General features: G+C 51.0%; 1 protein-coding gene across 1 annotated transcript; it reads left to right on the forward strand.

Moving 5' to 3' along the window:
* The first annotated feature begins 44 nt into the window (after positions 1–44).
* On the forward strand, positions 45–10,599 carry Kcnk6 (potassium two pore domain channel subfamily K member 6). The gene is made up of 3 exons (XM_052762211.1): positions 45–379; positions 6,841–7,236; positions 7,456–10,599. The coding sequence occupies exons 1-3, from the start codon at positions 58–60 to the stop codon at positions 7,677–7,679; spliced, it is 942 nt and encodes a 313-aa protein (XP_052618171.1). The 5' UTR covers positions 45–57; the 3' UTR covers positions 7,680–10,599.
* The last annotated feature ends 2,561 nt before the right edge of the window (positions 10,600–13,160 follow it).

Consider the following 13,160-nt stretch of genomic DNA (forward strand, 5'->3'; position numbering starts at 1 on the left):
CTCGGGCGGTGGGCCGGCGGGGGCCACGTCAGCGGGTGGCGGGGCTGTGCGGGCACCATGCGGCGGGGCGCGCTCCTGGCCGGTGCCCTGGCTGTGTACGCCGGGTACCTGGCGCTAGGCGCGCTGCTGGTGGCTCAGCTGGAGCGGCCGCACGAAGCCCGGCTGCGGGCAGAGCTGGGGACGCTGCGGGAGCAGCTGCTGCGGCACAGCCCGTGCGTGGCGGCGGCCGCCCTGGACTCCTTCGTGGAGCGGGTGCTGGCGGCGGGACGGCTGGGGCGCGCCGTGCTGGCCAACGCCTCGGGAGCAGCCAACGCTTCGGACCCCGCCTGGGACTTCGCCTCGGCGCTCTTCTTCGCCAGCACTCTGGTCACCACCGTGGGTAAGTGAGTGCCATCCTCCCACTCCCTGGCCAGCGTCCGGGTCCTTCAAGATACACCTTCATCCAAATCGTCTCAGAACAACCCCTCTTCCCAGCACGGAAACAGACCCACACTAGCCTCAGCTGCCCCTTTTGGAGAATCCTCTTGCATGTCCAGCCTTCCTCTCAATAGTAAACACCCCGGTTCCCTCGGAGTAGAGACCGCCTCATAATAACTTCTCTTACAGCATCTGGGTACCCCTCTGGTGCCTTTGGTTTGTTTGATCTTGAGATAGCACCTTCCTTTGGAGCCCGAGCTGGCCTGGAACTTCATCTCCCTGCCTCAGCCTCCTAAAATGCTGAGATAACAGGTGTGGGCCATCAGGCCTGGTTCCACTCCTGTCTTTTTTTTTTTTTCCTCCTCGGGACAGGGTTTCTCTGTGTAGCTTTGGAGCCTGTCCTGGAACTTGCTCCGTAGACCAGGCTGGCCTCAAACTCCCAGAGATCCATCTGCCTCTGCCTCCCAAGTGCTGGGATTAAAGGGGTGCACCACCATCCACTCCTGTCTTAACCCTCTTGGGCTAAGATTATCATCCATAATCCGAAAGGGCCTGAGACCTTCCTTGGGACTCTGACCTCAGAGGCTGTATCCATATCAGGGCTGCACAACCATCTCCTCCAGCCTTGTCTCCTGACTCCAGATAGGTTCTTCCTGGAACAGCCCACTTTAGCTTCCTCCTGGACTTAATTTCCCGGTGAGCACCGAGATGCAGGATGGGGGATTGAACTCAGGCCCTCATGCTAGTCAGTATCTCAGGGCACCGTCACCAGAGGCCTGACCTATAGGGGAGACCTGAGACCTCTTCTGGGATCCCTTCCACTCTGAGCAAGAGCCCCAGACCAAAGGCACCCATCTCTCTCCTGTCCCCATATTTCCCACCCTGACACAGGACTCCACCCATCTTCCCACCTCCCCTGTATTGCCAGGATTTCTCCCAATGGTCTTCCACTCTAACTCAGGATTCCTGGATCAGCAGCTCCAACAGCAGGGGGTAAGAAGGGATCCAGCTCAGAGTGTTCTCCACGGAGACTCATTGGCTGTCCAGCTTGAAGCTCCCCAAGCCGAGACTGCTGCCCCAAACTACCTCCAGCAAAACCTCTAGCCCTTTCCAAAACAAGGACCAGCCATGGGGGTCTCTTTCAACCTATAGGTGAGGAGGTTTGAGACATAGCTCAGCAACAGAACACTTGCCTAGCATGTGTGAGGTACCACAACAACCCAAACACCTAAACCCATTGAATGGGACTCCCATCCCTTCTCCAGACTGTGACCCTGCTCAGTGAGAACAAATCCCCACCCCAGGACACAGTCCAAAGACTTGACTCTCTCCACCTGCTGTCCCCCCCCACCCCACCCCGTGACCAATAGGCTCACTATGGACTCTCCAAGCAGAGGGGATGTCCTGGGGCTGGACCTCCTCCACACCCCACAGCGGAAACTTCCCTTGCCACCCAGCCCTGCCCCAGACTGTTTGAGACAGGCCATTCTCTCTACCTGGGACACTCTATGACAGAGTCCCCCCTCCCCCATGCCCACACCAAGAGCATTCCTCACTCCATCTTTGACACCCAGCAAGGACCTTAGCAAAGTCTACCTCATTCCTTCCTTGGGATACCCTGGGCCCAAGAGTGCTGGCTGCATGAGAGCTCCTCCCCCAATCCAGATGGAACCTGCTGGTGCCTGTTCCTCGGTTCTGGGGCACCAGGACCACAGATCTCCCTTGAACCCAGGGTCCTGGTCTTGCTTTAAGGTTATGGACTCCCCAGTTGGGCGTAGTGGTATACACCTCACCACTTAGGAGGCAGAAGCAAAGCCAGAGAACCAGCCTGGACTACATGAGACCCTGTCTGCACAAAACAGAACAGGGAGAAGACTCCGTGCTTACCAGAACCCCAGCACTCATGTAAACACTGGGCATGGCTGTGCAAGCCTGTAACCCCAGCACTCATGTAAACACTGAGCATGGCTGTGCAAGCCTGTAACCCCAGCACTGGGGCTGAGACAGGCACATTCTCGGGAGCTGCATAGCTGAATCAGCAAGCTTCTGGTTCAGTGAGAGACCCTGCTTGAGGGGACAAGCTAGAGGGGGTGAGCAGGACCTCAGACATCCTCCTCTGGCCCCCATGCCTCTACAGACACACCTGTGCATGTACATTCATACTGCACACAAAATAAAATAAAGAAAAAACACCACCTATACACAAACATTAGCACCGTTCTTTGAGACCCACCCCTACCTGTACCCCCAGCCCTTAAGAACCCTGGGAAGTTCCTCCTGGAAAGTCCCTTCCATCCTCACACCACAGACCTGGGAAACCCCTCAGAGGCCAGGCTCTACTGCTCTACAGCCCCTCCCTGGCCGTGAGGTGACCTCTTTTGAAGACTTCAAATGGGACAGAGGCTGAGCCTCACTCTTAACTGCTTCTCCAGCTGGCTGCATCACACAATCGTGCATGGCTTTTGTCCCCCATTTGGGGCCCTCATTGTGTGTGACCAGCAAACTGAGGTCACTGGCAACAGAGCTGGGTGACTCTTCACAGAAAAGAATGAACCCATCTCCCCTGAGGCTAGCTTTCCCCAAGCTTCCTGAGCCGGCCTGACCTGCTTCTGGACTTCCCTGGGGGGCAGGCACTTGTGTCTCTCTCTTTCTCCTCCCAGATTCTGATTTCTGGCAGGTCACCCCTGGCGCTTGTAGATGGACAAGTGAGGGGAGACAGACATGCCGCAGGCACAGCCTGCCTATCTGTCTATCTATCATCTATCTATCTATCATCTATCTATCTATCTATCTATCATCTATCTATCTATCTATCTATCTATCTATCTATCTATCTATCTATTATCTATGAAGCTAAGGCCCGGAGAAGCTGGCCAACTTGCACGTGGTCACATAGCTAGGGTGGTGTAGAACATGGTGACACACAATTTTTATCCTAGCAGTCCAGAGGCAGAAGCAGTGGGATTGCTATGAGTTCCAGTCCAGCCAAAGCTACATACATAGTCAGACCCTGTCTCAAAACAAATAAACAACATTAGTAAAGGCAGCTGACAAAGAGTCAGGTAGATCTGTTCCCACGATTCCAGCAGCTAGGAAATCTTCTCAGCTGGGGAAATAGCAGGCTGAGTGGTTCCAATCATGAGTTTTGGTGAAATAATCTCTGTCAGGTACATTGGACATGATGGAGCTTGTGGGAAAATCTGATCCCTTCTGCCGCTGTGGGTGGCTCCCCTAGTTTCAAATCTGGAACACGGGGGTCAGTTTTGTTCCCCCCGTGTTCTGCTCTGAGATTTTTTGGTTCCACCAAACTGTGCAGGTCTTTTGAGGTCAGTTTTGAAAGCCAGCCTGTCCAGTTAGTGGGAACAAGGAAGTTCCATTTTAGGGCTCATGCATATAGCTTGGCATGCAAAAAAGGTACTGTGGCCAGGCCTGGTGGTACAGGCATGTAGTCCCAGGTATCAGGAGGCTGATGAAGGAGGATCCCAAAGTCAAGGCCTGCCTGGGAGATTCAGTGGGATCCTGTCTCAAACTAGGAAGTAAAAGAGGTGTGGGGTTCAGCGGAGAGCACCTTGCCTAGGATGCACCAGGGAACCACTTGACTCGGGCAGCGGTAGAGCTGCTTCAGAAAAGGCACCAGGGAGGGACGTGGTGGTGGTGTGGTGGTGGTGGTGGTGGTGGTGGTGTGGTGGTGGTGGTGGGGTGCGTGCGTGCGTGCGTGCGTGCATGCGTGCGTGTGGTAGAGCACTGCCTGGCCTGTGTGAGGCTCCATCCCCAGCACTGGAAAAGGAGGAAGGATGTGTGTGTGTGTGTGTGTGTGTGTGTGTGTGTGTGTGTGTGTGTGTGTGTCTAAAAGAATTTGACACGTGAATGTATTAAAATAGCACAGTGATGGAAAATTACTAAAATGAAACATCAAGATAAGGTCGAGAAGAGCTGGGGGGGCACAAGAAAGAGTGACAGGGAATGAATGCTAATGCTGCCATGGTGGCTGGCAGCAGCTATCTCAGCACTCAGGAGTCTGGTGCCACGGCTGGAGACGGGCTTCAGAGCACTTACTGCTCTTGCAGAGGACTCGGGTTCAGTTCTGAACACCCTCAAGGCAGCTCACCGCTGTCTGTAACTCCAGTCCTGGGGATCTGGCCTCTCTTCTGACCTCCACAGACTCCTGCACACATGTGGTGCACACACATACATTCGGGTACACATATATACACATAAAACTAGAATAAATAAGGTTTTTTTTAAGTCTGAGCAGGACGATTGCTATGAGTTTAAATCCATCCAGAATGACCCGGCCCCCAAAAGACAAATAAAAAATTGTTAAATATATGTTAGAAAAAGTCATAAAACCCATTATTTTATACAATTAATATACCCTAATTGAAAGGTACAATAAGCCCAGATGTGGTAACCCCAGCACTTGAGGAGAATGGCAGAAAGATCATGAGTTTCAGTGCATTGTGGGCACAGCAGCCATATAATAAATAACATACAATAAATAAATGCAATTTAAAAATATGTAATTTAAATTTTATTTGTAATTTGTTAGACTTATTATTTTATGAGGGTTTGCCTGCACGCACATATGTGCATCACATGCATGTTTGGTGCCAGAGGTCAGAAGATGATGGATCCTGTCAGGCTGCATGATGTGAGCCTTTATTTCCAACACTCAGGAAGCAGAGGTAGGCAGATCTCTGTGAGGTTGAGGCCAGGATCCCCTAGAATTGGAGTTACAAATAATTGTGAACCACTGTGTGGGTGCTAAGAATCAGACGGGTCCTTTGCTAGAGCAACAAGTACATTTAGCCACTTAGCCATCCCTCCAGACCCCCAAAATACATGTAATAATAATAATAGGCATAAAAAGGAATTCTTACTAAACTTGGCTTAAGAATGTTCTCTCCACCCGGTCCCTGAAGTCTGGGGACTCACTCACGTTAGACAAGTGCTCCACCACTGGTCCACACCCTACACCAACAAGATTCTTCTTTTTCAAGTCAGGGTCTCTCTATAGCCCATACTGGCCTCAAACTTCCAATCCTTCACCTCAGCTTCCTGTGTCCTGAGCTTCCATGTGGAGCACCATGCCTAGCGTCCCAAGGAGTCTTTCTGCCCGATTGGGATCTATGGTAGAAACCGAGTGTGAGATCACAGGTGAGGACTTCACTAAAATGGCCTCATGGAGAACAGTGCTCAAAAGACTACAGTGGCAGGGGAGGGTGGGTCTGGCCACGTGAGTAGCTGTAGTAGTCATGGACGTCTCCAGCGACTCAGCACGATCATTGAGAGTCAAGCTGCGAGTCCGTACTACCTTGGAAAATGAAACAAATTCAACATCATTAAAACCTCTTCCCTGCCAGGCAGTGTGGTACATACCTTTAATCCCAGCATTCAGGAAGCAGAGGCAGGTGGATTGCTGTAAGTTTGAGGCCAGCCTGTTCTACAAAGCAAGTTCTAGGAGGCAGAAGCAGGTGGATCTCTGTGAGTTCTAGGCCAGCCTGGTCTACAGAGCAAATTCCAAGACAGTCAGGGCTACACAGAGAAACCCTGTCTCAAAACAAAACAAAACAACAACAAAAAACCCTCTTTCAATGGTATATTTCACTTTACTAGAAATCCAGGACTTTTCCTTTCTTCTTTTTGTTTGTTTATTTGTTTGTTTGAGACAGGGTTTCTCTGTGTAGCTCTGGTGGTCTTGGAACGAACTCTGTAGACCAGTCTGAACTCCAGAGATCCACCTGCCTCTGCCTCCTGAGTGCTAGGATTAAAGGCATGCGCCATCACACCTAGCTTGAAGCCCAAGATTTCAAAGACCTGGCACCTGTTGATTTGGGCAGTCTCAGTGTGCTGAAGACAGGAAATAGGTGATGAGAAGCAGTCCTCCAAGGGAAAGATACAAGGTTTACAGTCCTTGTAGCTGGCTGGGGTGTGGCTCAGTGGTAGAGCACCAACCTAGAATCCCCCTGTGAGGGGCTGGGATGTGGCTCAATGGTAGAGCCCCTGCCTAGAATCCCCCAGTGAGGGGCTGGGGTGTGGCTCAGGGGTAGAGCCCCTGCCTAGAATCCCCCAGTGAGGGGCTGGGGTGTGGCTCAGGGGTAGAGCCCCTGCCTAGAATCCCCCAGTGAGGGACTCGGGGCATTGTGTTCAGTGCCTAGAATCCCCTGGCTGCACCAGGCTATGGGTTTTAACCTCCTGTACTAAGGAAGAAAGTTTTTTTTTTTAAGTGAGTAATTCAAAGCGAGTGCGCTGAGGCCCGAGGGTTTATTTATGGGATTTCCCCAGGCTTCAACAGAAACCACAGCTCTTGGATGGAGCTGTAACCAGTGGAGACAGGGAGGATGGGGGAGCAGTGGGGTTGGGAGGAAGTGGGGCCTCAGGTTGTGGAGGTGCCAGTGTGCAGGATTCCTCCTCTCCCCACAGGCTATGGCTACACGACCCCACTGACAGACGCGGGCAAAGCCTTCTCCATCGTCTTTGCGCTCCTGGGCGTGCCCATCACCATGCTACTTCTGACTGCGTCGGCCCAGCGCCTGTCACTGCTGCTCACCCGCGCACCCCTGTCCTGGCTGAGCTTGCGTTGGGGATGGCACCCCCAGCGGGCAGCCCGCTGGCACCTGGTGGCCCTGCTGGTGGTCATAGTGGCAGTCTTCTTCCTGGTGCCAGCTGCGGTCTTCGCCTACCTTGAGGAGGCCTGGAGCTTTCTGGATGCTTTCTACTTCTGCTTCATCTCTCTGTCCACCATCGGCCTGGGGGATTATGTGCCTGGGGAAGCCCCCGGCCAGCCTTACCGGGCCCTCTACAAGGTGCTTGTTACAGGTGAGCTGTATAACTGGCTGGGCATCTGTGGGCTGGCAGAGGGGGGCTCTCAGGTAGAAGTGGCCCTGTCCTAAGGGGTGTTGAAGGGGTCCTAAGAGCCACCCAGCTGTCCCAGGGGAGAGGCACCTATAGGACCACATCCCTGCCCTGGAATCTGAGCCCGAAGCTGGCCCATCACCTTGCCATCTACCTGTCTCCCCCCCTCCCCCATGTCTGCAGCATACCTCTTCCTGGGCCTGGTTGCCATGGTGCTGGTGTTGCAGACTTTCCACCATGTGTCTGACCTCCATGGCCTCACTGAACTCATCTTGCTGCCCAGTCCGGACCCTGCCAACCTCAGCCAGGATGAGGACGACCAGGTGGACATTCTGGACACCCAGACAGATCTGCACCAGCACCTCTCGGCTGGCTCCCACGCTAACTACGCCTCCATCCCCAGGTAGCTGGGAAGGTGCTGTCAGCCTGGACACACCTGGCCTGGGCTTTGGGCCCCACGTGACTAGAGTGGACCAACAGGAATGCCCATACACGCGCTCCTGTCTTTCACAGCACTCCACTGGGAGGGGAGGTGCTCTGTGCCCGTGTCTCGGCTCCTCAGGGAACTGCCACAGTCACTTTCTCCTCTTCCCTTTTCTCTCATGTCTTCTCATACTCTGACGTCATTGGTGAGTGGTGGTTGAATGCGTTTTGTGGTTGCTGTTTTCTCATTCTCACCTCACTTGCTGGTTCTTCTGGGCTCTGGGCCTGGACCTCACTCCAGGCACTGTCCTAGCGGCTCTGTCTTGGCCAAATGATTTCCCCATTCTGAACCTTGAAAGCCTCAGCTGTCTGATGCGAAGACTATTTGAACTCATCCACAGACCCTCTCTTCTGTGCCAGGCACATCGTCTTAGAGTGGCTTGGGCCCTGTTCTTACGGGGCTCACTGGCCAGCGAGGTTGACTCACCTACTTGTCCCTGGACAGTGACAAGCCTCAATAGGCACTGGGAGAGGCAGAGTAGTTAAGACTGAGGAACAGCCCTGAAGTGTCCAGGTGGGCTTCCTGGAAGAAGCGACAAGAACTAACCCAAGACCTGCCAGTCAAGAGAGAAGATTGTCCCTTCTTCTCAGGTGTCTATGGGTCATAGTACCTGTAGGAAGAGCCCTGGGATAGGCCAGCATCTCCTTCAATGGCTTAGCAGGCAAGGAACTAATCTAGGATATGAGCCCAGATCCAAGTGGCATGAGAGATGCCACTTAGCATAGCCCTGTGGAGTGCTGTGTTGTCTGCTTACTGGGCACTAACTGACGGCCCTGGGCTCTGGAGCCAGTCTTCCTGGTGTACCCTGTGACCAGGCCATGTCCTGCCCATGCTTCTCAGCAGTCACTCTACCTCTGGGACCCTGTGTCTGCTAAATGGTGACCATAATAATACTTCTCCAAAAGATGACATCAGCCAGGTGCAGTATTACGTGCCTATAATCTGAGCTGAGGCAGGAGGCTTAAGAGTTCCAGCCCAGAGAGGGGCAGGAAGAGGGAAGAGGGGATCTTGATTGGTATGTAAAATGAATTTAAAAAAATTTCTTAATTTATTAAAAAAAAACAAACCAGTTCCAGCCCAGGCTGGGATACACAGCAGGAGCCAGGTGATAGAAATAATATACATAATAAAGTAATAAAATAATAATAATACATTTATAAGCAAAGGAATATAGTGCCAGGCTAAAGGGACGTGAGAGCAGGCTGCAGAAGGGCACATGTCCTCATGGCTGAGACTTACTGTATTTATACATTTGTATCCCTTAGGAAGGGTTTGGCTGTAAGTAACCACCCCTGACTGGCGCTGTCTGAGATAACCTAATTGTTACATTGTACTTGGACAGACTATGCCTGGGGAGAGCCACCGGCATGATCCTCTCCAGGGCTACGGAGGGCCTGCTGGCCCTGGGTTCAGCCTTTCTCTTCTGCTTCTGTCCACTGAAGGCTCAGCCCCCGCGTGTACTCTCCTCCTGGTGTCTAAATGGCTGCCACAGACCTCGGCGTGGAAACCAGACATGCTCTTTCTAGTGCAAGCCGTAAAAAGTTCAACCGCTGGACTGCGAGTTTAAAGGAAGGCTAGCTCACCAGCTCACCCGCAGATCTTGCTAGAAAGTCACACGAGGAAACGAGGTGTGGTGGCACACACCTGTTGTCCTAGCACTGTGGAGGCAGAGGCTGAAGGCTAGAGAAGCTAGCCAGGGCAACTTAAAAAAAAAAAAAAACAACACCAAACTCCAAAGGGAGCTGGGATGTTCTCGGTGGTGGAGCATGTCTATCCCAGGAGCTAAACAAAACAATTTACCATTATAGGGGCTGGGAAAATGGCTCAGCCAGGCAGGCACAAAGGCCTGAGTTTATCCCCAGCACCTACATAAAAAATGCTAGATGTGGTTATGCAGGACCCTGTAATCCCAGTTCCGGGGGGGTGGGGTGGGGCTAGGGGGTCCTCAGGGCAAATCAGTAGGCTCCAGGCTCTGTGAAAGCTCCAGCATCCAAAATTAGGGTAGAAGCTGGGCCCTGTGACACACCCCTTTAATCCCAGCACTTGGGAGGCAGAAGCTGGGGCATCTCTGTGAGTCTGAGGCCAGCCTGGTCTACATAGTGAGTTCCATGACAGTTAGAGCTTCACAGTGAGACCCTGTCTCCACAACACAACTGAAAAAATAAAAATAGTGTGGAAAATCATTGAGGAAGAAACTGGATATTAAACTCTGGCTTCCACATGCAAACTCACACACACACACACACACACACCCACACACACACATTGAAAAATCTGAGCCAGCCAAATCGCTCCTGGGGGAAAGCACTTGCTGAGTAACCCTGACGGTCAGAGTTAGTGCCATCCTTGGAACCCACAGGGGACGGAGAGAAGCAACTCTCCAAATTGTATTCCTTGTCGTAGAAGGTCCTCTGACCTCCACACAAGTACAGCTGTGTCAGTAGACTTCCCAGGTCTCTCTCTGCGTATCGTCTATGCATGAAGTACATGAAGTCACGTTTGCCATCCATCATCTTCCACCTTGTAGGGGTGCCACTAGACTGGGAAGTGGTGATGGCTACCGGCTCTGGAGGCAAAGCCCTCTGGGTGACGCTGGTGTCCCTGTGTTTCAGTTGTGCCTCAGGCTGCTTGTTTGTGAAATGGGATTTGTACAGCTCCTACCTCACGGACTTGAACAGTCAGCGATTTAATCTCTCCAAATCCCAGAGGGCACCATCTGGGAGTCAGTACCATGCTAACTCTTCCCTCCTTTCTGAATTCTGCTCCTTAATAAGGAAGATCGATTAAGATAGAAATGCTCTAATAACATGTCCTATTGTATTCTTATTAAAATTTTTTATCTATGTGTGTGTATGTGTCTATGTATATCACATGTGTGCAGGTGCCCATGGGGACTAGAAGAGGGTGCCAGATCCCCTGGACCCGGAATTACAGACAATCGTGAGCTGCCTGACATGGGTGTTGGGAATAGAACTCAGGTCCTCTGGAAGAGCAGTACATGCTCTTAACCACTAAGCCATCCTGAAAGTTTTCCTCTAACACGGAGACACATGCATACACATACATTCACACCAAGTCAATAAATAAATGTAATTACTTAAAAATTTCATTTAGGTCTGAGGGCTTGCTTCAGCAGAATAGCACTTGCCCAGCATGCACAGAGTCCTGGGTTCAATTCTCAGTATGGCAAAACAAATAAATTCATGATCCAAGTTGGAATCAGCAAGTTGAGGCAGGAGGATTGCTATGGGTTTGAAGCCAGTCTAGATCTAGAGTAAGACCAGTCTCAGAAGTCCTCATAATTGGGTTGGGGATTTAGCTCAGTGGTAGAATGCTTGCCTAGAAAGAGCAAGGCCCTGGGTTCAGTCCTCAGTTCCAAGAAAAAAAAAAAAAGTCCTCATAAGCCAAATGTGGTGGTACAGGCCTGTCTTCCCAGCACTCTGGAGGCAGAGACAGGAGGATTGGGAGTTCAAACCTATCTTTAGGTACATGGTGAGTTCTAGTCCAGCCTTAGATACATTAAGACCCTGTCTCAAACAACAGAAAACTAGGGCTGGAGAGCAATGGCTCAAGGTTGAGTGTGGACTGTTGCTGGTCCTAATATCCAAGTGGCAGAGGCAGGCAGTCTCTGAGTTTGAGGCTATCCTGGTCTATATCGCCAGTTCCAGGCCAGCCAGTGTCTGAGTAAAAGAGATTGGGAAGGCGGAGAAGAAACAGAAAAGCACAGAACAAAACCCAGATACATTGTCTGAAAGTTACTTTCCTTAAAAAAGTTAAACCAGAGGGACCTACAGCTAAAACTGACCAGGTTGGAGGTTTGGCTATTGTCTCCCTCTCCTGATTATTCAGAATACTAGATAAACAATTTGGTGGTGTAGAATTTCAACCTGAGTAATTCTGTCTGTTGGCCAGTGGCCATGCCTCCCTCTTCAGGTCTGGGGTATTTTGTTGTTGTTTTGAGACAGGGTCTCACCATAAAGCTCTGGCTGGCCTGGCACTTGCTATGTAGACCTGGGAATGAAGGTGCCATTGAGATCATAGTGCCTCCTTGTCGTGACCTCCGGAAGGATTTAGGAGAGACCTAAGAGTGTGATGCAGAATTGGGCACACTCTCAAGGGTTAAGTGGACAGCGACCACAGAGACCATTGTAGATCGAAGTTCTGGGCAGGCTTCATGCTAGTTCTAAATCTCTTGCCAGCTGTAGCAGCGTATGTTGGCAGGATATGCTGAAGACTCAGAGATTAGGTGTTATGAGTTCAAGGCCAGGTTGGGCTATGCCTATGAGCCAAGGAGATAAGCTCAGTGGTTAGAAGCGCTTGCCACTCAAGCCTGAGGACCTGAGTTTAATCCTCAGGGCCCATGGGAAAAGCCAGCTGGATGTAGCAGCTCTTATCTGTAATCCCAGCACTTTTGAAACATGATGGGAGGCGGACCCTGGAGAACTGACTGGAAGCTCAGGCCACACAATCAGCTTTCTTTTTTTTTTTTTTTTTTTTTTTTTTTTAGATTTAGCTATTTATTATAAGAGCCAGAGATGGTTGAGAGCCACCATGTGGTTGCTGGGAGTTGAACTCAGGACCTCTGGAAGAACAGTCAGTGCTCTGAAGCACTGAGCCATCTCTCCAGCTCGAGACAGGGTCTCTTGTAGCCCAGTCTGGCCCTGACCTTCCGGTGTTGCCATGGAGGATCTTCAACTTCTGATCCTCTTGCCTCTACCTCCGAAGTGTTGGGACTATGAGTGTTCACCGGCTTGCATGCCTAGTTAAGCAAAGACTCTAGCAACTGCTCCAGCCCCCAGCCTTTTGTTTTTTTCTTTTCTTTCTTTTTTTCTTTTCTGCTTCTCCTCCCACCTCCCCTCCCCTTCTTTCTTCAAGGTTTCATTGAAGACAAGGTTTCACTGGACAGAAGACTTGGCTGACTCGGAACTAGCTATGTAGACTAGGCGGGCCTTGAACTCACAGCCTCCACTCCTGAGCGATGAGATTAAAGGCATGCGCCACCATACTGGATCCTTAAGCAGTAATTTTTTTTTAATTAAAACAATTATTTATGTGTATGAATGTGCACCATTTGAGTGCCTGGGAAGATTGTTATCCAGTTCACAATGTAGCAGATCAGAGACGTGACTTAGGTCCCATTCTTCTGAACAGTAATTAAAGTCTTGCCTGTTAGTCATTTGTTTTACGGGCTGTTGACTAGAGGGTCCCAACTCTTAAGTAGGCTCATTTTAAACTAGCTGCCTAATTTAATTATTGGAACCCACTTCCAGATCACAGCTCATTCTCCCAAAGGTTCTGCAAAGTCTTTTTTCTCAGGAGGATTTTTGATCTAGAGGTCAAGTAGGCACAATGTTACTGCTAGAACAACCATTATACATTTCTCGGTGGCTTTCTTAGCACAGAG

The sequence above is a fragment of the Peromyscus californicus genome, unplaced genomic scaffold (genome assembly GCF_007827085.1).
Source record: "Peromyscus californicus insignis strain IS unplaced genomic scaffold, ASM782708v3 Scaffold_4__1_contigs__length_199733344, whole genome shotgun sequence".
In the NCBI taxonomy this organism is placed as follows: Eukaryota; Metazoa; Chordata; class Mammalia; order Rodentia; family Cricetidae; genus Peromyscus; species Peromyscus californicus.

Excerpts from the sequence above, each read along its gene's own strand:
- Kcnk6 (XM_052762211.1), top strand. The coding sequence starts at position 58 with ATGCGGCGGGGCGCGCTCCTGGCCGGTGCCCTGGCTGTGTACGCCGGG. Across the intron at positions 380-6,840 it reads CACTCTGGTCACCACCGTGG|GCTATGGCTACACGACCCCA; the intron begins GTAAGTGAGTGC and ends CTCTCCCCACAG. Across the intron at positions 7,237-7,455 it reads CTACAAGGTGCTTGTTACAG|CATACCTCTTCCTGGGCCTG; the intron begins GTGAGCTGTATA and ends CCATGTCTGCAG.